At 32.7% G+C, this 23156-nt stretch overlaps 3 protein-coding genes across 7 annotated transcripts; 1 reads left to right on the forward strand and 2 right to left on the reverse strand.

Annotated features, from left to right (window-relative positions):
- Nucleotides 1-5410: 5410 nt before the first annotated feature.
- On the forward strand, nt 5411-7643 carry LOC112525270 (lysM domain receptor-like kinase 4). The gene has a single exon (XM_025135324.1). The coding sequence runs from the start codon at nt 5454-5456 to the stop codon at nt 7371-7373; it is 1920 nt and encodes a 639-aa protein (XP_024991092.1). The 5' UTR covers nt 5411-5453; the 3' UTR covers nt 7374-7643.
- Nucleotides 7644-7712: 69 nt separating this feature from the next.
- On the reverse strand, nt 7713-9826 carry LOC112525263 (serine/threonine receptor-like kinase NFP). The gene has a single exon (XM_025135312.1). It carries the CDS (start codon nt 9698-9700, stop codon nt 7760-7762), a length of 1941 nt encoding a protein of 646 aa, XP_024991080.1. The 5' UTR covers nt 9701-9826; the 3' UTR covers nt 7713-7759.
- Nucleotides 9827-10095: 269 nt separating this feature from the next.
- On the reverse strand, nt 10096-19572 carry LOC112512016 (protein DA1-related 1-like). Of its 5 annotated transcripts, none has more exons than XM_025117816.1 (13): nt 19339-19572; nt 18765-18789; nt 14519-14676; nt 13845-14001; nt 13453-13705; nt 13226-13361; nt 12233-12353; nt 11765-11848; nt 11315-11647; nt 11166-11228; nt 10929-11044; nt 10785-10843; nt 10096-10648 (listed from the first exon to the last, which is right to left on the reverse strand). In XM_025117816.1, exons 4-13 carry the CDS (start codon nt 13959-13961, stop codon nt 10326-10328), a joined length of 1605 nt encoding a protein of 534 aa, XP_024973584.1. In that variant the 5' UTR covers nt 13962-14001; nt 14519-14676; nt 18765-18789; nt 19339-19572; the 3' UTR covers nt 10096-10325. The 5 variants fall into 5 exon arrangements, with proteins under 5 accessions (XP_024973584.1, XP_024973591.1, XP_024973568.1 ...); XM_025117823.1 differs by having other exon boundaries at nt 11315-11590; nt 19255-19572; XM_025117800.1 differs by having other exon boundaries at nt 19255-19572.
- Between the last annotated feature and the right edge of the window lie 3584 nt (nt 19573-23156).

The following is a 23156-nucleotide window of genomic DNA, read 5'->3' on the forward strand; positions in this document are numbered from 1 at the left end:
TTGATATCGTTAGTAAATCTTAATCAGATGATATTGGGCCAAGCCCATCTATATCTTCTTTGTAACACAAATTCACTTGTGAATTATCATGTTTTATTCTGAAAAATGGAGCTGTATTTTTTTAAAGCTAAGCTGAAGGCCCAGTTTATTCAATTTTTTTCGGTACTTGTTTTAAATTGCAAAAAAAAAAAAAAAAAAAGTGAATAGAAATTAGGGATGGTAGTATTTGAATTTGGTATTGAATAAGTAGCAGGTAAAGGTAAATGTAAATGTAAATGTAAATGTAAATGTAAATGTAAATGTAAATGTAAATGTAAATGTAAAGAAAGAGACGTAAGTGATATTAAAATCCTTGTGGATAGGAATTTGATTTGATAGTATGCATATGAAGTAATAACTAAATGAAGTCGACATAGAATATTGACTTTCCATCCATTGCCTCTGGAGTCAAACCTTTCCCAACCTACCACATTATTTCTTTACTTTTTTTAATTCACATAATATAATATGAGATTTCTTTTTTGCTTGAATTCAGAATTATTTACATCTTTAAATAGATGGAGTGCAGAAATCTACCTTTTTACATCCAATCAACATATTAAATCCTAAACATTAAAACCATTTATATAATCTCTAATCTTTCCTCTCTTACCTTCGTATATATCACATGATTATCACATTCATATCACATCAAATGTTATTCGATATTTCCTTGAAATTTTTTCCATGCCTTCTTCTTAGTTTGAAATTGATACCTTCTTCTCAGTTTGAATAAGCGATAACTGTTGAAATAAGGGATAACTCTAATTCCAAGGTTATCGGGTTAATGTAATCGTGTTTAAAATTTTATCATTTTGATTTTCAATATTACCGTTTTTACTCTTTTTTTTTGAACTGTTTTAAATTTTAGTTTTAATTTAAAAAATCCTTTAATTTTTATTGTTATCACAATATGAGATTAATAATTATTCTCATGTTCTTGTCAATCACATAGGTTCTCGTTTGAACCCCCCAACACACACACACACACACATATATATATATATATATGTATGTATATGTATATTTCTGTAGACTAGAAAGATACCCGCGCAATGCAGCAAAATAAATATCGATTTTAATATTTAATTTTTATTCTGTCTCTATCGATATAATGCGATTTTATATGGTTTTGAGAAAATTATAATGTTTTTAAAATAAAAATTGATAAAAATTGAAATTAATAAGTAATGGTTTTTCGGTTGTAGAAATTAGGGATGGTAATATTTTAATATTGTATTTAATAAGTAGCAGGTAAATTTAAAGAAAGAGACGTTAGTGATCTTAAAATCCTTGAATGGATACGTGGTTAGGAATTTGATTTGATAGTATGCATATGAAGTAATAAATAGATCAAGTCGACATATAATTATGGAATATTGACTTTGGACAGCTATATTGCATGTTAGAGGTTGTTTGACAATTATTGAATGGTCTGGTGTAGAATGATTAAGTTATCAGAATGATTAAGAGGCTCTCATGACATAGTGCAAACTAAAATATTATTGTTTGATAATTGTGTACAATGAAATTATGACTCTTAATGGTTAAGGGAGATCCATGATACAAAATCATTCAGAAGATTTTAGAACCATTAAGATGCGGACTTTTTTTTGTCAAGCAAGATTTACCTGTTAACGATTCAGATGTTACCTCTTAATTGAACTATTAAGAGGTAAACAAACAATCCCTTAGTCAAACCTTTCCCAACGTACCACATTATTTCTTTACCTTTTTTTATTAACACTAGAAGGGTGATTGTGCAATACAACGAAATATATCTCGATTTTAATGTTTCGTTTGATTCCTTCTCTTGACATATTATAATACGGTTTTATGTGGTATTCAAATAAATATAATGTTTTTATTTTTAAATAAAATATAAATTTGAAGATATCATGAAATTTTGAAAATAAATATATCAATATTAATATCAAATTAACTATTAAAAAGTTCATGTTTTTTTGTGTAATATCTTTTAAATTATGATTTAATAACGAAGTAATTTATTTTTGATTTAATAATATAATTTTTTGTAAAAATAACAATTAAATATTATGTTAAAATTTAATAATTATCCTGATTATATTTTTAGATTTTTTATATTTAAAATGAAATGTCTATCTTGTATTTGACTATTTTTATCTACGATTAATTATACGAATTCAAACATGAATCTTTAACAAGTTGTACTTACACACAATTTATTTATAATCTTAAATTTTAAGTAATATGTATCAATAAACAATACTTCATACATAAAAAAATAATTTTTTATTAAATATTTTATAATATAGTATAGATAATATGAGAATTCTCTTTTACTTGAATTCAAAATTATTTACATATTTAAAAGGATGGAGCCCATAACTATTTGAAATGTACCTTTTTAGATCAAAGCAACATATTAAAGCCTAAACATTAAAAGCATTTATATAATCTCTAATCATTCCTCTCTTACCTTATCATATATGTATATGCGTTGTTGATATGATACTATAATCCATCAAGACTATCACATATAATGTTAAATAATAGACGCAGATAGCATTTGACGCGACCTAAGTCGTAGAACATGTCGTCCGCACATCACATGGTCCCCTCGCGTGTATTATCACATGTGATAAAGGTGTTTTCGCGTTCTCGTAAAATGAATGTGTTCTCGTTTGAACCTCTACACACACACACACACATATATATATATATATATATATATATATATATATATATAGAGAGAGAGAGAGAGAGAGAGAGGGATCAAATGAAAACCGTCCTCATTTGTGTAAACCATACAAACCAATCTCATCCATCTATTTTCTTGATCAACGATCAAGATTAGATTAGTTTATATTAGAAAATAAAAAATAAATAAAAGTTTATTTTTTAATTGAAAAAAGGGAAAAAAACGTAAAACATCAAATATCATTAACCGATGCAACACGATCATGTATATCCTAATATTAATGAAACAAAATAATTGTTTTAAAAAACTATATATATCATCTTATACTTCCAAAGATTCCAACCAAAAATGTTAGAATAATCTTGAAAATTAAACAAGTTCATCCATGAAGGTGTTTATTAAAAATCATTGTTTTAATGAATGAAATGGTTTCACCGTTTCCTCAATACACAAATCAACGTATTTCTAGAGGAGACATNCCATGAAGGTGTTTATTAAAAATCATTGTTTTAATGAATGAAATGGTTTCACCGTTTCCTCAATACACAAATCAACGTATTTCTAGAGGAGACATATGTCATTTTCATGTTTTTCAGAAGATGGATCCGTTTCAATCTTATTATGAAATGGTTTCATTGTTTGCCAATTACACACTATGTTCTTAACATTAACATATCAACAATTTACAATAACCATTACATGAACCTGTTTCACAATTATAACCATTAAAAGTATTGCATCCGCCATACCATACAAATTTATAACCATTACATGAACCTGTTTCACAATTATAACCATTAAAAGTACTACATCCGCCATACCATACAAATTTATAACCATTAAGTGAACAAGATCACACGGGAAAAAATGAACCGATTTAATAAACAATTGTTGCTAAGGAAACAAGATTATCCAAAAACATATTTCGTATCCTAGTAAATTGTGCAACAATTTCATCGATAATTTTTTTCTGAACACGTTTCATTAAGTTACTGCATCCACCATATAATAAAATTCATGACCATTAAGTGAACAAGATCACAAAAAAAAAAAAACAATTGGATGAAACAATTTCATCAACAATTGTTGACAAGAAAACAAGATTATCCAAAGAAATTACATTATGCAACAAGTTCATCCATAAAAGTTTCATTAAACAACTTCATCCATAAACGTGTTCATAAAACAATCTGAATACGTTTCATGAAATTGTTTTCTTTTTTCCAATTAAATTACTGCCCTTTTTCTAACGAAACATATTTTCGTATCTACGTAAATTGTGCAACAATTTCATCGATAAAGTTTTTGATATATGAACATGTTTCATTAAATTACTGAATCTACTATACCATATAAATTCATAACCATTAAATTAACAAGATAACTAAATAAAAAATAAAACAATTTCATCAAACAATTTCTGAGTTTAAATTTTAATTTCTTTAATCCGTATAATCCTGAAACTAAATTAAACATATTTAAATTTTAAAAAACTAAATTAAGAAAACCAATTAAATCTTACCATATTTAACGTAATCACTTATTATGTTTATAATATTAACAAATTATAATATCTTCCATTATTAATCAAAAAACAACTTAAATGACAATTAAGCCTTTATTGATTAAAATTAATTAAAAAACGGAATTTTCCTATTGGTCGAAATTGGTTTGCATAGTTTTTAAGAATTAAGCGGTTTTCAACGTAACTCGCTTCTTTCTCTCTCTCTCTCTCTTTTTATATATATATATATATATATATATACTATATTATAAAACATTTGACAAAAACTCTTAAAAATTATTTGTTATGGATTAAGTACTGTTTATTGTTGCATAATACTTAAAATTCAAGATCACATGTATGTATAACTTATTAAAACTTCATGTTTGAATTCGTGTACTAACTACATATAACTATAATCAAATACTGGATAGATTTTTTATTTTAAATATAAAAAATTTAAAATATATTTAGAATAATCACTGAATTATAACAAAATACTAAATATTATTTTTATAAAAGAATTATATTATTAAGTAAAAAATAAATGACGTTATTATTAAATCTAAATTAAATTATAATNTAAATTAAATTATAATAAAAATAGAATTAAAAAAACTACACAAAAAAACAAAAACTTTTAAATATTTAATTTAATACTAAAATTGATATTTTTTTTTTCAAAATTTTATGATACTTTTAAATTTATATTTTATCCAACAAAATAAAAATCTTATCGTTTTTTCTGTACCATATAAAATCATATTGTAGAATCGACAGAAACAGAATAAAATGAAATATTAAGATTGAAATGTATCTCGTTGCCTTATACAAATACCCTTGTGGTATTATGTAGATTGTTTAATGAAGAGCATATTAAGTATTGTTGAATAATGAATCCTGGTGGTATATTGGTCAAAATCCAAACAACCTTATTAATCATTATCTTTTTCAACCTGTTACGTAAGACTCGTTAGACCCGACAGATGATTTAATAGATGTTAGAATTATTAGTTGTAGGAGACTACTTTTTCCAAGTCTTCCCGTTGACCCTAAACCAACGTACATTCATAATTATATCCCCACCACCGTTTCATTTCATTTCATTCCATCTCCATCACTCTTTTTCTTCAAAACCTTCCCAATCCAAACAACGGTTTCTTGTGATCATCTCTTCAAATCCATCCTTCTCTTTCGTTTAAATCAACTCCTGCTTTCTGGGCTTCCATGGCCTTCCTCCTCCGTCTTTTCTTGATTATCTCCCTCCTCTTCATTTATATGATTCAAGCCCAGCAGCCATATATCAGGAAGTTGACTACAAATTGTGGTGTCAGAAATGCTTCAACTTCTGTTCTTGGTTACGCCTGTAATGGTCTTAATCGCACCTGCCAAGCTTATCTCACTTTTCGATCCACACCCCCTTATAACACCGTTACTTCCATCTCCAATCTCCTGAATGCAAACGCTACTCAACTTTCCCGACTCAACTCCGTTTCCGAAACCGCTGCTTTTGGAACCGGTGAGACGGTGCTTGTGCCCACCAGGTGTTCGTGCGTTGGTCAGTTCTATCAAGCCAATGCAACTTATGTTATCCAGGCTGGAGACACACCTTTCTTGATCGCTAACGACACTTACGGAGGCCTTTCAACCTGCCATGCCATTCAGGTTCAGAGAAGCAATCTTACTGTTAATATATATACTGGTTCAAGATTGACTGTGCCATTAAGATGTGCTTGTCCAACCGAGAAGCAAGCTTCTGCTGGTGTCAGATATCTGCTATCTTACTTGATCACTTGGGGGCAAACTGTTTCAGGAATAAGTGCCAAATTTGGGGTTGATACTGGGATGACTCTTTTAGCCAATCAATTATCAGAACAAGATTATACCATTTTCCCCTTTACAACCCTCTTAGTTCCCCTCTCCGACCAACCTTCAAGATCTCAAACCATAGCGCCACCACCCCCACCGTCAACATCACCACCACCACCACCACCAGCAGCCACCTCCTCCAATGATCATAAATGGGCCTACATGCTCATCGGAATCCTTGGAGGGGTTGTTCTCACATCTGCCATTGGCTTCTGTCTTTTCTGGTTTTGCTTTCCTGAGAGGAGAAAGCCTATGGTTTCTTCTGCTTCTCAAAGCTTTGAAGCGATTGAAAAACCAGCGGATAAGAAGTTGGATGTTGATGATGATGCAGAATTTATAGAGAGTTTAAATAGTATAGCTCAATCCCTTAAAGTGTACAAATTTGAGGAACTTAAGGCAGCCACACAAGATTTCAGTCCTGATTGTTTGATTAAGGGGTCTGTTTACCAAGGTACCATCAACGGAAACCTTGCTGCCATCAAGAAAATGCATGGCGATGTGTCTAAGGAGATTCAATTACTTAACACTATTCACCATCAAAATCTCGTTCGCCTATCAGGTGTTTGTTTTGATGATGGCCATTGGTACCTTGTTTATGAGTTTGCTGTCAACGGACCGTTAAGCGATTGGATCTATCATGGTGAACTTGGAAGCAACAAATCCTTGAACTGGATTCAGAGAATACAAGTTGCTTTCGATGTGGCAAATGGGCTTGATTATCTCCACAGCTATACCACCCCTCCATACGTCTATAAGAATCTAGAGAGCAGCAATATCCTTCTTGATGCTGATTTCAGAGCCAAGATTACGAATTTTGATCTGGCAAGGTCGGCTGAAGGGCAAGAAGGTCAATTCGCACTGACCCGACACATAGTGGGTAATAGAGGTTATATGTCTCCTGAGTATTTGGAGAACGGTTTGATTTCCACAAAGCTTGATGTTTATGGACTTGGCGTCCTGATGCTTGAAATAGTGACAGGGAAACATGTTTCTGATCTCTACGAGAAGGTGAATAAGAATTTGTCCGAGGTTTTGGATAAGGTTCTCGAGGAGGAAAACATAGACAGAAAGGAAAAATTGACCGATTTCATGGACCCTCGTCTTCAAGGGAATTACTCTCCAGAACTAGCCATGTCTGTCATCAGATTGATGGATGGTTGCCTGGATAAAGATCCATCCGCTCGACCAGATATGAATGAGGTTTCACAACGTCTTTCTAGGATTCTGACTTCGCCGGCTGGAGAAGTATCAGTAACCATCTCAGTTAAGGGGAGATGATTTTGTAGAATGATTTATGGTGTGTTTTATCATCTCGGAGGCTCAGGAGGTGACACTGCAGCTAGTTAATTGATAAGGAATGAAGTGTCTGTTTGTAAACTTAACCATCAAGATCTTAAGAATCCATTTTTATGGTGTAGACAGTAGAGCTGTAATATTTATTGAATAAAAGCTTCTTCTATGTTATGTTATGCTTCCATCTGTTTGTGGCCTTTAGAAATGTAGGGATCTCAATGGATATGTAAACAGACCAAAAGTAAATAAATTCAAGAAACATGATAGCAAAGGAAGTTCAAGATCTCTATTTTTTCACCTATTTTGACATGAGAAATCACAGGGGTAGATATGTGTGTGTATATATATATATACACCGGTATTTGCAGGTCTCATCGAGCTACAACTGGACTGATGATATGAGGATCTTCAGTTTCTAAACCAGAAGAAGTCCAAGATCTTTCATAGATATCAGACAGCGATTGCGTAAGAACAGACAGATTGAACACTATCTCCGTCATTCCTGGCCTATTTACAGACTTCTCCGATGTGCATGCTCTGGCTAGTGCTGCCATGTTCAAAGCTCCATCAATCGGGTAAAAACTTCCGAGGTTTGGATCCATCCACGACCTCAGGTTTTCTTCTCTCGTCTCTTCAACTTCTATTATCTTCCTTATTTCCTTCCATGCCATAGAAATCTCTCCATCATCTCTAGTTTCCATGGCTTTCTTTCCTGAAAGCAACTCCAAAAGAATAACCCCGAAAGCAAAAACATCGACTTTTAACATGATTGAGCTTATGGCAGGTCTAGCTGCAGAAAAATTTCCGATCTTGGCCTTGAAAGTGGAGTCAAGAAGTATATTACTTGTTCTGAGGTCTCTGTGGGCAATGCTAGGTTGACTATGTTCATGCATATATTGAAGGCCGTTAGCGATATCTAGTGCTAGATTCAATCTTTGAGACCAAGAAAGGAAAACAACAGAGCCTGAAGAAGAAGAAGAAGATAAAGGCCTTGGAAACAGCCATTTATCAAGTGATCCATTTTCAGCATACTCATAAACCAGGAAACAATTCCCATCAGAATCAGAGGAGATGCCCATCAACTTCACCAGATTCATGTGGTTTACTCTCTGCAATATCTTCAGTTCTTCGGTTGCATCTCTGAATTTCTTCACAGCCAAAATCTGACCATGGATCCTAGCCTTGTAAACGGACCCTCCGATTCGGTACCTTTCACCAAGGTTCATGGTTGCCTCCATAATCTCCTTTCTGTCATACATGATTGGTTTGCTTAGGTAGCCTGAAACCCCTGGCAGCAACTTATCGTGATTGTTCTTTATAGTTTCAAATTCTACGTGTTTTGAAGCTTTCTTCATCTGAAGAAGATCAGTGAACTCAAAAGAAGACTCGTTACGAGCCAAGATTCTCTTGGTTTTGCGTGAACGATAATAATTGTAAATCAGAAACCATGACAGAATGAAGAGAAAGAAAGATCCAATGGTTGCCAAAGTGATAAAGAGTATCCGAAGCTTTTTTGATTTCATACTTCTTGAAGCAGAGACATGACGAGGAAGAGGGAAGACCGGTAATTCAGAGACTGGTATAAGAACCGGAAGACACACAGCAGCAGTGAAGTTACGAAAGCTGTTCTCGTTAGCAACATCGTAAGGGCTTGTGTTAAACATAGAGCTCACAGGCAAAATCTCATCTTGTGGTTGCCATATGTAAGTAATAAGATACCTTTTGCGATTCTCCAACTGTGTAGGGCACTTACAGAGCAAAGGGAAAAAGACTTGCTCACCAACTGTCAAATTGGTCGGTTTCAGAGTCGGGTTCATGCCTTCAACATCATGAAAATTGGTCAGATTCTGGAACACAGAAGTGGCTTCTGTGGCAACGACATAAAAGCTGTCGCCTTTCTTGATTGCGTAGGTGACATTAGAGAAATAACTAGTCCCATTGCAGCTACAGGTAATGGGTATCAGCAAAAGTTGGTCAAAAAGTATCTCTTCATTTTCTGAGGTGAGATTGCTAGCTTCTGCTATACTCAAACGGCTGACACCAAAGAGATCAGATATAGTCCCAAGATCCATATAAGGTAACCGGGCATGATAAGTGAGGTACGTTTGACAGGAACGAATTGAGTCAGCAGAACACGAGAAGTTTGTGTCTGCAGATGTTGCAGAGACATTGAACGGAGAAATGAAGAACGCAAAAAGAGCCAGCAACAAAAGAAATGAGAATGCCATGCTAATGAGCTTCATTGATAAGTGATCTGATCTAATCTCTGTATTATGTGCCAAGAATAGGGAAGTTGCTATCACAACTAGCATCCTGTAGCTTTCAGTTCTTAGTATTTAAATGGATCCATATGAAGTATTTTGCTCATAACTTTTTATGACTTTCTTGATCTATAACTCCAATAATTGTGTTATATATTCATGTAATCAAATAAGAAAACCAAGTTGGGCCGGCAGATATATGACGTTAGGTGCAACTTATTGGTCAAAAGTTGTCCTGAGAAACGTTCAACCACCATGGAAATCTAACTTTTTTGCAAAGGATAACCAGAAAAGACAACTAAGGAATATTAATACCTTCCAAGAGGAGTTTAAAATAGAATCCCAGCTGGCTAAGAACTCGATGGTGACATCTAGACACTTTCTATCTACATTCACCCTGGACAGGTAGGAAGATGAAAAATCATTTCAAGAAATTTGAAAGGATAGAAGCAGTAAACATTGCTGGTTCATAAAAAGAACATAATTGAGATCTTGTATAAAAAAGAAACACGGGTTTTCTATATCATATTCGCTCTTTTCGCTATATATCAACAGTTGTAATAAGCCCAAACCGAAAATCCTGTAATGTTACTTTCCAGATAGGGGTTGGAACCATTCATCAGAACAGTTCTTTATTTGATCTTTTGCTCTTTTAGTTCTCAAAGCCATTTGTTGACTAGCAAGGAAATTTTCCAGTAAGTCGAATATGATCAAGAGTGCTTCTGAGACCGTACTTGAGCACAGCCTTGTTACCTTCTCTGAATCCATTTCCATAAATTGCAGAGGTATCCGACTCAATCTGGTGTTTAGTAAACTCACCAAGTTGCTTCTCGAACTGGGACCTTCTGCCTTTCTTTGATGATGCAGCAGCAGGTGCAGATGAAGAAGCTGAAGCAACATTAGTGCCACCAGAACCAGCCATGATCTCAGAGACCAACCACATATGAGCAAGAACTTGGCAGATCCCTTCCTCAACATCAGGTCGAAGATTAGAGTATCCTATTCATTCACATCGTAATCAATACTTCAAGCCCAGTTATGAGACAAGAAAAAATGAAAGATAGAGATGGTGGATTGAGGGTGGAATGGGCCAGTTTTCATAATTATATTTTCAAAAAGGAGAAAAAGCAAGAACCTTTAAGCCGAAGCCATGCATGCATCATCTCATGAGCCAGAATTGAACCCGTCAATAACCTGAATCCATGAAGGTTTTTATGTCTTTGATTGTATATATAAGCATGAATTATTATGACTATAGCAAGAATAGAAGAAAAGTTACCTAGGGAGACCATACAAAATGAGAATTGCCGTCACTTCACATCTACGAATTAGCTTATAAGGCTCTGTAAGCATGTCCATTATCCGGCCTGCCCCAACCCTCGGCCTCCTTACTATCTGGTATTTTCAACAAAAATAGAAAATCATAAAGACCCAAGGTCATAAAGCATACTTCCAGGAAGAAGAAAAAAAAACTGAAAACTTCCGCTGTTTAGTATAAAAAGATAAATATTCATACGGTGCTGATGGTTTGTTCTTCTGAAAGGCATAGTCCTCTAGTTTCAGGCATGTGATGATGAACCTGCCATCAATGGAAGATCGAATATTGAGATGAATATGGCAACTAAAAAGTACTTTCAAGAGTATTAGAAGCGCATTTAGTCTCACGTGTTTTTCTCCCTCCGTGGCTTCATTTAGTGCTTGTCTTTCAACCAACAGCAATGGAACTTGTTGCTCAATTTTCATATTTAGTCCTTCATAAAAATCCAGAATTTCTAGATAAAGAGGTTGACATTCATGAGTATCCATTATTGCAGAGTCAAGACACTCGAGGCATAGCTTCCGACCATCATCTAGCAACAAATATTTTGTATCCCTCGGTTCCATCCTTTCACAGCTGCAACATCGAGGAGTCCCATCGTGCTCATGGGTGGGGCAGTACTTCTGTCGCCAGAAAGAATGTACCTTGAACTCAATCAGGCCATCTACATTTGTCGGAATCTGCATGTATTTTCAAAAAAAGATCTCCTTATCGACAACCGCAAGTCACAGGATTCAAGAAGGCACATAGAGATGGTGTTTGTAAAAACTACCAACTGATAAAAAACAGAAACTTACGAAGTGCTTGCAAACGTCGCATCTTGGGTGATGGTGTTCTTTATGGCATGATTTGTGGAATGGACGGTTTTCAGACATGGAGAACTACATAGACGAGCAGGAAAATCAGACTTGAACTAACTAACTATTCAAGTGATATCAAGCACAAATATATATTCCCTCCATCTCAAATTGCAATTTTGATTTAACGCAGAGTCTAAGGAAAATGTTGGATCTCGGTGACCCCAATCAATAACATTTATCCATGATGATGGGAGAAAAGGTAATTTTAATAGGAACTTTCGAGAAATGAGCTGTTGCAATGTTCATGGATGGAGAGACTAATATGGATTCTGAATTCAAAACTGATAACTTGCTTTAAAATCTGAACAATTCTAAAGAGACTAGGGTCTCAAAACTTAGAAGGAATATAGGAACACCTTGTAAAAGAGCTGTTAACGATAAGTTTGACTTGGAGTAGAGTTGGACCTCAAAATCAGTTATTGGTATATTGCAAGCATGACAACGAAAACATTCTGGATGCCAAAATCCTCCTAAGCAATTCAGAAATCTGCCTTGACCAATTTCACAGCTGCAACCAGCACATATCCTACAATCCCATGTTTCAAATGAGGTTAAATGAATCTAGTACAAAGGCTATTATGTCTCAAATATTTCATTTCAATTATTTTTCGTTTCTATGTGTAATAGATGCATTTAACATAGTAAGAGGTAAATAAGCCCTTAGTCTTTAGGTACACAAGCAGACACTAAGCGAATCAGCACCAGTCAGCAGCAGGTAAACAGGCCCTTAGTCCTAAGATTTGACCTCACGAGTCATATGAGGTCTCGTATGACTTGTCCTTAAACTTTGACGGAAGTTTCCATTTAGAAAAGGTGCTTCATACTTGCCACATCCCAAGCACTCCTCTTTTCTTCGACTAACATTCGAAGGATTCTATAATGTCAAACTGAATCCCAAATAACAAATATATCCTTTTTATCTGATTCTTTTCAGGCATGCTTACCTAGAACTTCCACTTGTCCACACTGTTATATTCACACTTTAGGTACTCTATTCTAGTAAGGCTTAGGGTCTGTCTGTTAGCAGCTAATGAGCTTAATGGGACTCGCAGCGTATTTGGTCAGCTATACATATAGAAAGTGGCTTATTCAGTACGCTTCTAGGGGGGAGCTTTATGCAGAAAGCCGAGTTTGTTGTTCCAAACCCGCCCCTCCCAACTAAAAAACACGCTCATTCCATCTATGAAACAACCCCCCAAACAAAAACCTTCTCAATCTATATAGACAGATTAATCCACACTGACAACTTTATCCATACTATACTTAATGGAAAACCAACCAAACAGCCCCTATGACTAACAACGCTAGATTTAAAAGCATTTCTCCATAGCCCCAACTTTCCATCAATGCCTTGCAAAGAGTAATGTTGGAAAAGAAGATGTTTAAACAAGGATCTACCTGTATACGTTTGGAAAGAAGTTTGGGAACGGTAGATATAGGCTTCCATGGTTATGTTGTGGTGGTGAGTCCACAATTAAGCTTTCCTGAATAGCCTTGGCGAGCTGTTCATCTTCCTCCAAATAATAATCGTCATCTAATAGGAAGTATTCTCACTTAATCATATGCTACAATAAATATGCACATGAAAAATAAAATGATCAAGCATATTATGAAATACGACCTACCAATAACTTTTTTTCCTTTATAATCTTCAGAAGTAACATTTGATCTTCGATTATGTTCTTCAGGCGATGAAACAACATCCTTTTGATCTCCTTTTGAGGAAACCGAACCTTCCTCTTCTTCTTCTTCTACACCAGAACATGCACTTTTTTTATCATCTTCTACAAGAGAACATACACTTCTCTCATCTTCTTCCATAAGTGAAAGTGCAATAGCTCGGTCAATTTCTTCGTCATCAAAGTCCGACAACGAATTCTACAAAACAGTTTTTAATGATAAAAGGAAGTAGAGAAAGTTAGTACAAGGTCAGACAGATAACGAACATTAATATAGAACACACACACACACACATATATATATATATTAACAAACAGATAAAGAAAGTGCCAACTACCACAATAGTAGAAGGCTCCTCCCAAATTCCTTCGGCTTCATATCTCTCATGATACCGCCCTTCCGAGATTTTGTGGCTGGAGCTGGACCCTTTTAAAATTTTAGTTAGCCAATCCATACCACAAATCTTGTATAGAATTGGGCTTCTAAATCGTTTTCTGCAAGCATATATATCACTCTTAATAATATCACAAAATCCGCACGACAGAACAATTAACTTCAAAGCAATTACACAGGGTAAAGCTTGTATTATAAAAATATAGCCATCTGATTGCCAAAACACATTGAATACAAACAGACTCCATTTGCTGAAACTGCACTCAGATATGAATACCAACCAATCAGAAATAGCAACTTAATGGAAGAAGATAACTAGACTGAAGCCAAGACTCATATCTGGCAATTGTAAACAAGTAAAAGTCCAAATCTTAGGTATTTCATGGACACCCAAATCACATAAACACAATACTATTTGCTATCAATTGAATTAAAACTGTTTTTAGACCAGTTGTTCACCTATACATTCAGAAAAAAGAGGCAATTTTATGATAAATAATCCATAACCGATCTCAACTTCCACCAACCCAAAAACCCAATTCAATAAACCAAGAATCTTCTAGATAAACTGTCAGTGTGTAGAAGAAAGGGTAACGTTTCTGGGTGTCAGAGACAGACCTTGAGCAATTCAAAGAATCCACAGAAACCAATGAAGCTGATAAATCAGCAGATCATATGAGGAATTCAATTCACTTGTGAATATAATCATCAAAGGATAACTAAAGCCCATGGTAAAAAAGATTTACGAGTTCCCACACTCTCCAAATAATCACCACCTGCAGAGAAGACAACTATATCAAGAACATAAACAAGATTCTAGCCATAATAAGGAACAAGAAAATGATTGGGACAACTTAAAACCTAGGCGAAGTACAAGCGAGATAGAATCAAGATAATGTACAACAGTATAAAGTAGGACCTTTTCAACATAGAAAGGTATAAAACGATGATGAATAGCATGTTGGAAAGATGAATTATACCATTCAAGAGACGTTGGTTGGAGTAGAGAATGGAGATGGGGAACCAAAAGGATGTTGAAATTGTTAATCATCAGGGGGTGGGACCGTATGCTCCAAATTTTCCACAATTAGTCCGCTACATGTCAAAATTATGAAACCAACTGCTTACCTTCTTCCGTCCACTAATGCAAGAAAGTGAGAGAACTGCAGAAAGAATATAAGCTAATTCATTTATTTCGGTGTAGGACCAATAATAAATATTTTGAGTGTTTTGGATAAATTGTTTATTTCAATGTTAAATCAGTAATAAAAAGTTTTTTAAAAAGTTAAATCATTCTAACTTGTAATAAATTAATAAAGACTTTTATAAAAAAAAATAAAGTTGTTTCAAATAAGCAATCTCAAACACCCCTTAACGAAAATAAAAATTACATTCATTTTCAACAAATTTCTCATTTTAAAAACCTAACATTTGTTATAATATTAAAATATTTCATTCATCTATTAAAATATTATTTTTTTCTCTAAATAATTGTTTTTCAAATATTCTTATTGGTATAAATATATTTAAAAAAATATTTCTCTTATATGATAAAGTTATTTTGGGTAATCTCCATATTTAAAGAAAATATCTTCTATTTCCTACTTTCTCCATTTTAAAGAATATGATAAATCGTCAAATATCTACTTGCTATCACTTTTCTTAAAAATATCAGTGCTCTAATTTTGTGTATATTTTATAGTATGAAATTGGAACAGAGATTCAGAATATGTAATTTTTAAAAATTTCTATATGAACTTTAGAACTATTCACAGGGCGACGGCATGTTAGAAAATCTTAAAATCTGGCAGGACCATTAAATGGGGTCGAGCGATGAAAAAAAATCTGAATAGACGCGTCCAATCCATTATATAATTACTAGTAGTCTATCCGCGCAATACGGCGGGATGTAAAAAGTTCATCAAGGGGCTGTTTATCAAACACTTACCCGGTAAGCACTTATCGGTAAAATGTAACACTGTCGTTTATTTATCGCGTGAGATTCTAGTCCACCAATGCAACAATTTACCCGGTAAGCACTTACCGTGGTAAGAGTCATCGCCCTCACTTACCGAGTAAAACTCTTAGTCCTTGTCTTGCTCTTACTGAGTAAGATTTTTGGTTCTTACTATGTTCATCCGGTAAAGTAATGTGACTTTGTATTCACTTACCCGAGTAAACGTTTGATAAACAACCCCTAAGATTTATTTAATTTTGAGATATCAAATTCATTCAAGATGTAATAAAACATACTACATTTGTACATTAATTAAATTCAAATATACATCCCATCCAAAATGTTGGTTTTAGTAGTTTTTACAATTATTCATAAAAAACAGATTTCTTATATAAGATGTGTATATAAATTTTGCTATTGTAAAAATGATTGCAATGTATAAGATTCAGAATGACAACACAACTCTCAGAGGTATAGTCATTGGGGTCCTCAAAGATGTTTTGCTTGGTGGTACCAATGGCAGCATGCTATTTGATTTTGATGACCTTCCAATCAATGGTGTTGAAAGAGGTGGCTGTTCCTAGCTAGCTAACAAAACAAAACATATAGCATTCAGCTTGGCTTTAATAAGTAATGAGAAAAACTAGAATTATAATGAGTAGTATATACATTATCATCAAGTGAAAAAGAAAAGGTGAATGAATAGTTAGGCATTGTTAAATAGAGTATAATCAAGACAGCCCTTGGTGTTGCTCAAATTCCCAAGGTTCAGGTCTATGAATTTGCCATTTGCCAGTGCTTCCACCTTTTCGACAGTTAGATGGCAGTATATTTCTTTATGAAGACTGTGTGTTGGTCATAAAAAACTGTTATATAGCTTTCACTTTCTTATCGAATTTAGAACTTCATAGGACTGACACCCTGATGTAGCTGCTCTAGTTCAAAGAGACCACAGAGCCAAATCGGTTAGCTAGAGAGCTATCTTATGCCAGAATAACATCCATTTGGTGCTGAAAGGATCATCCTTCAATTTGATGCAAGTTACAGACTTCATTTGGCACCTACTATGGATGCTTTTCTAGGTGTTGAGTTTGTCTTTCACTTTTTCTATAGTCTGTTTCCACACAAGGTGAGTAAGTTCAAAGGCTCCCTCGTATGCATATTTTTTTGTGCAGAAGGATAACATGCAAGATGTGCATAGAGTTATTGTAACTTAAGCTCTCTAACCAACTGCAGAATGCATAAGTTCTTGTCACTTAATTGCTAAATGGTTGTAAATCTATACAAGAAACTGAATGTTGTGCATGTGGTGTTCAAATATGTGCCTCCAACACGCCCCCTTTTAAACTTCCATATTTTTACACCCCCTTACATGCATATATTTTTTTACAAGAGACTCAAGCATCTTATGTATTCCTTTGGTCCAATTGTCAACCACAATGGATTCACCCCGTCTACATAACTATGGGCAGCGACATACAATCAATTCACTCTCAGAGTTGGCATATATCACGATTTAGAAGGCACTTTCTGTTCCAAGGAGTCTTCCAATTAAGAAGTTAGAGTCTTGGATAAGGACCTGCAGCTTATGATCCTAATTTGTTGAATACCACTTTCAGCTGTGATGTGGTCCAACGTAAAATTGACAGAGTAGGCATGGTTCCTTGAAGCAATATTTTGAGCTCTAGGAGGATAAAATACCAATTTCCAATGCGTGAAAGAATTTAGTGAAATTAAAAGATGGGAGTTTTTCAGGTCACCATCAGCCATTTATTAACTTAAAGATCTCACGACATTTGTTTTTCGTGAGACAGTTGGGCTACAAGTTTAGTGGCACGTAAAGAGCATAGATTGTTAAAGCTCACTAATCAAGCCTGTAAAGAAAAGATGCAGTTAAGACAACAGAAACCAAATGGGTGAAATGAAGTTTAAAAACATGAAAAAGTCAAGTGAGGTTACCGTAGGTGAAGGAGATCCAGTGATCTTATAATTGTTAGTAGCATATGAAATAGTTGAAGAAATCAAAATCACTTCTCAAACACATTATGATATTTTGTTGAAAAATCGAAAGGGAGATGGAAATCACTTATCCGGTCTTGTTGAAAGCTTCCAATGAGGGGGCCTTTCAGTGAGGCTATATAGGAGCACAAAGAAGAATTCTGAATCCTGTCAGTTACAACAGAACTCAGAGCTTCCTAGCTACCACAAATCCTCACATTGACATGAAAGATTGAACTTTCATGGCTTGGAAATTTATTACGAAATCATCAGGTATAGGTCAAATTCCTCCAGGCTGTAGGGAAATCACCTACTTGGTCTGATTCTTGGCTAGTATTATATGGACTGCAAAGGAGATGATGTATTGGTGTGTTTGATAGTTTACAAAATGTCTTGATGGTGTAGTGATTGTAGCCGCATTGGTTTACCTATTTAACAGTATTAACCTCAAGCCTTAAGATTATCATCATCAGCATCAAACAACAAATCAAAAACAAAATCAAAACTTCAAAATTCAAAAATAAGTTCTATAGAAAATGAAAACCACTAAAATCAATATTAAAAATATCGTAAATTGTTTGGTGGAGAATGAGTCATCATCATCTAACCATACTTAAAAAGCTCCATAATGCTCCACATTAGAAATTATATGATTCGTGTTCTAATAAACCAAAAGAACTGGAGCAGATGATATCATGACATATGAACTTAAGTAGCAACCAATAATGTTGTCTAGAATGTTAAGCAGAGTTGAAGATTGATATTCTCTTTTTTACGACTGAGCTGGTAAAGATTGATATTCTCTTCTTTATGACTGAGCTGGTGGAGATTGATATTCTCTTCTAGGTCTCTTTAAACAAGGCATACGTATGGGTAAATAAAGCAGAGTTGAGGAAGCATGTTACATACCTCAGACTCGACTAATCACCTCAACCTATCAAATACAAAAACTTGAGTATTAGATATTACCTCGAAAATCGATCATCAAAGACAAAAACTYGAAAGAGATGGWGAAACATGTGTAATCAATAAATCGATTATCAAAATATACAAATAAAAGCACTGAATGCCAAAAAAGAATACAAACACAACGAAAATCAAGACAACCATTATCGAAGAAAAATACAACTATGGAATCAAAACAACCATATTATTGGGAAAAAAACACAAATTAGAGAGGCAAATATAATTGATCATTGGATAAAAAATCTGTTAGAAGAAAGAAGATCAAACCTGGAAAGCGATGGGAAAAGCAGACTAAACCTTAAGCAGGTTACAAACATAAAAGCATAACACATTAGGGGAAGAAAGATTTGAACTCATTTTGGTGGTGAAATAGGGGGATTCAAACCCTAAAACGCAACATTTTGAAGAAGGGAAGAATGAAAATAAAAACTACCTATTTACAGTAGTGATGGAGTCATTGAATTAAAAAACCCTAATCGTATGGAATCTAGGACAGCCGAATGAAGCATTGAAGGACCTTGATATATGGTCTTGATTCTTGAATCGGTTGAATCGACGTCTTGGATAAATCAATTTTGTGAATCGTCACTTTGGGAGAAGCGAAGAGAGCGTCTCTGAGATAGTCCATGAATCGTCATGGAGGAGATCGACTTGAGCGTGTCTGAGTGTTTGAGATAGTCTTGGGAAGGGGGCATGATCAAGAGGATTAGAGAGGGACTGAAAATCAATGTAATCGAGAGAAACCATGGCTGATATCAAAACCCTTTGGGAACATACCACCTTGGAAGTTGAAGCATTAAACCCTTGCTTAGGATAGTTTGTACATAATGCTTTAGAAATTGTAATTAAAAGATTTGAAGATTACTGTATAAATTAGTAGTACAAAGTGTAACAAAAGTTGTTTTTAAGACTTTAAGACTTTATGCATCAAAATATAGTACCTTATGCATTTAATGTTGTTTTTAAGACTTTTTTTAAATTTGTTTTATAAAGTAGTATAGATATAGATATAGATAATTAAGCAAAAAAGTTACATAAATAATACTTTATTTAAAAAAAAGTTTAAATTAGACTCCTCCTTATTCAATACCAACCATCCTCAAATATATACAATGTGTGGTATGTAATATAATATGTCTGAAATCTCGATCTTAAAATATTATGTGGTTAAATGTTTTGTTGTTGAAATAATCCGAACTTTGAAGGTTGATGATCCTTGGAAACAGAAAAATCATACTCCATAATTTATGAAATTATTTTTTACGTTGTGTAAATTGGTATATTTCATCTTTTTTAAATACATTATTGATCAAATATATTAGATATCGTAATATTTAGAGGTGTTTGGTTCGAATAATGTTTTTTGAATAAATGAAATATGTCAAATGAATTTGACTATGAAGGAACTGAAATGGAACTTCACTGTGTTTGATTGGAATGAAATTTGTTAAATGATTTGGAATTTGGTTGACAAAATGTAGCTTTCGGATTAGAATAAAATTTGTATTGGGAAAAGTACATGTAATATGTTAAACTCGAGGGAATTGATTAAAAAAGCCATTTTCAAAGTTAGTTTCATATTCTAGCCATTTTCACTCAAAGTTTATCAAAATAGCTATAGTTTCACAAAACCCACGTCCGCAATTGTGGACCTAGCTAAAAAAACAAAAATTTACACTTCCTACCCTTGCTTGCAAAAAAAATTACATTTCACCCAAGTCCGCAAATTGATTTACACTTTTTACCCAGGTCTATAAAAAAATGTGGACCTAGGGCTATTTTGTTAAACCTTATAAAGAAGCGACTAAAGGGTGAAACCAACTGGTAAAATGACTATTTTAATTAATTTCCTTAAATTTTATTTGATAAAAAATCTAAAAAATCAATTAATAGAATATCTTTAATGATATATATATATATATATATACATACTAGAAGAGTATTCACGCAATGCAGCGAGATATATCTCGATTTTAGTGTTTTGTTTTATTCCGTCTCTATAGATGTTTTAATACGGTTTTTATGTGGTTTTGAAAAATAAATAATGATTTTATTTTTGAATAGATCATAAAATTTCGAAAATAAATATATCAATATTAGTATCAAATTAATTATTTAAAAGCAACTGTTTTTTTGGTGTAATTTATTTAATTCATTTTTTATTATAATTTAATTTAGATTAAATAATGAAGTAATTTATTTTTGATTTAATAATTTTTTGTAAGGATAATAATAAGTAATCTGTTAGAACTTAATGATTATTCTAATTATATTTTAGATTTTTTTTAWATTTAAAATGAAATGTTTATCTTGTATTTGACGATGTTTATCTGCAGTTAGTTACACGAATTCAGATATGGAGCTTTAATAAGTTATACCTATGCACAATTTATTTGTAATATTGAATTTTAAGTAATATGCATCAATAAACAGTACTTCATACATAAAAAATGGGTTTTAATAGTTTTTGTCAAATACTTTATAATATAGTTTTATATATATATATATATATATATATATATATATAGACTTGGGATCATGTGAGACCAATGGTTTTTCGTGAGACCCGTAAGACCAATTTTCAACCCTTGGATTAGATTTACAACCGTCAGATCTAAACATTCATAAACGCCACGAGACTTCTCAATAATTACAAAACTGTCACCTTGCAACTTTAGACCATTAGATCATTAGATTATAAAGTTGATCAATGAACATAAATTGGTCTTACGGGTCTCACGAAAAACCTTTGGTCTCACGTGAACCCAACCCTATATATATATATATATATATATCAAAGCATATAAAAATAAAGTAAATAGATAAAAATGATTTTTTTTGAAAGTAATGATTAACGAATTACCTATATATGATTTTCTTAATTTATAGTTGATTAAAAAAAGAGAAATTGTCTAAAAGACTTGTTTTAGACTTTCTAAATTCATTTTATATTCATTAAATAACTACGATTTTATAAGTAGTAATTTAACAATTAATAAAATTTACTTTTATGAATTTAATATTTATAAAATAATACTTTAACAAGTTGCGGAAATGATAGTTATGAAATATCACTTACGTAACTTGATAAAATATTATTTGTTAAAGTATTGTTTATTAAAGTTCCTAAAGTGTTACTTACTAGCTTAAATTGAGTAAGGTCCAAAATAACTATTTTAAGGGTGCGTTTGATATGTAGACATGATAATACAAAACAGAATATGATAGAACAACTGTTTAGCGATAAAACTTAACAAAAAATAATAGATAAAATGACCAACTAACCCTTAACGAGATGTTTAAAATATTTTATATATTTCAACATAATTTATTAAATTACAATAAAATAAATATTTTTTATAACAAAATATATCATTAGAAAGTTTTCATCAATATGATTAAAATGACACAAAATGAAAAGGTTATATGATTTTCAAAATTTTATTTTACATATTTTCTATATTATTTTTCTTCTTATTAATATTTAATTTATGTACATCAAAATATAATTGTATAAAAATAATATTTTAAGAAAAATAAAGTGAAAGTTCAAAAAACACAAAATATCATAAATAAAATTAAAAGAATAAATAAAATGTAAAGATGAGTGCGTATTTAATGTTTTAGAAGAGATTTATGTTTTATTTTGATGTTATATTGGTAAACCATAAGTTTGTTTCGTCTTTCTACGTGGGGTGGAGGTGGAACACTACAGTTCCACTTTGTTCCATTATTTTCATATTTGTTTCACGTAAAAGTCCTACCAAATGTAATCCACTATTCTGTCATGTCATGTCCAATGTATCAGATGCACCTTAAAAAACCAACTACGAGATTGCTTGACAAATATAACCTCACTTATAAGTTATCTTATTTTTGGTGAAAATTGGAGATATATCGGAAATCCATATAGTAATTCCGATAAATTAAGAATAAGATTCTAATCGATGAATCATGAAAGGAAAGAATTAACAATATCTCAGGAAAAATTGCCAAGAGCACCTTCATTCCTATATAAAATGGTTGTCATATATTCCATACATCACACTAGATAGATATCATATTCATTTTTTTGATTTCCAAAAAAATACTCATCCTTTTTTTGATTTCTACACGTTTGGATGAATATAAACTAATTTATAAGTTAGCTTATTGAAACGCTAGTTGGAGTAGCTTATGAAGATATTTTGGTCACATTTTTCAATTATAATCCTCATTAATATTAATTATTATTTGTTACCGTTAATCATAATTAAATATTAACTATGAACAAATAAAAGTTAATTATTAATAATATTAATATTAAACAAATGTTTATTAATATTTATTAGTATT

Source organism: Cynara cardunculus (genome assembly GCF_001531365.2).
Source record: "Cynara cardunculus var. scolymus isolate 2C chromosome LG 1, CcrdV1, whole genome shotgun sequence".
Lineage (NCBI taxonomy): Eukaryota > Viridiplantae > Streptophyta > Magnoliopsida > Asterales > Asteraceae > Cynara > Cynara cardunculus.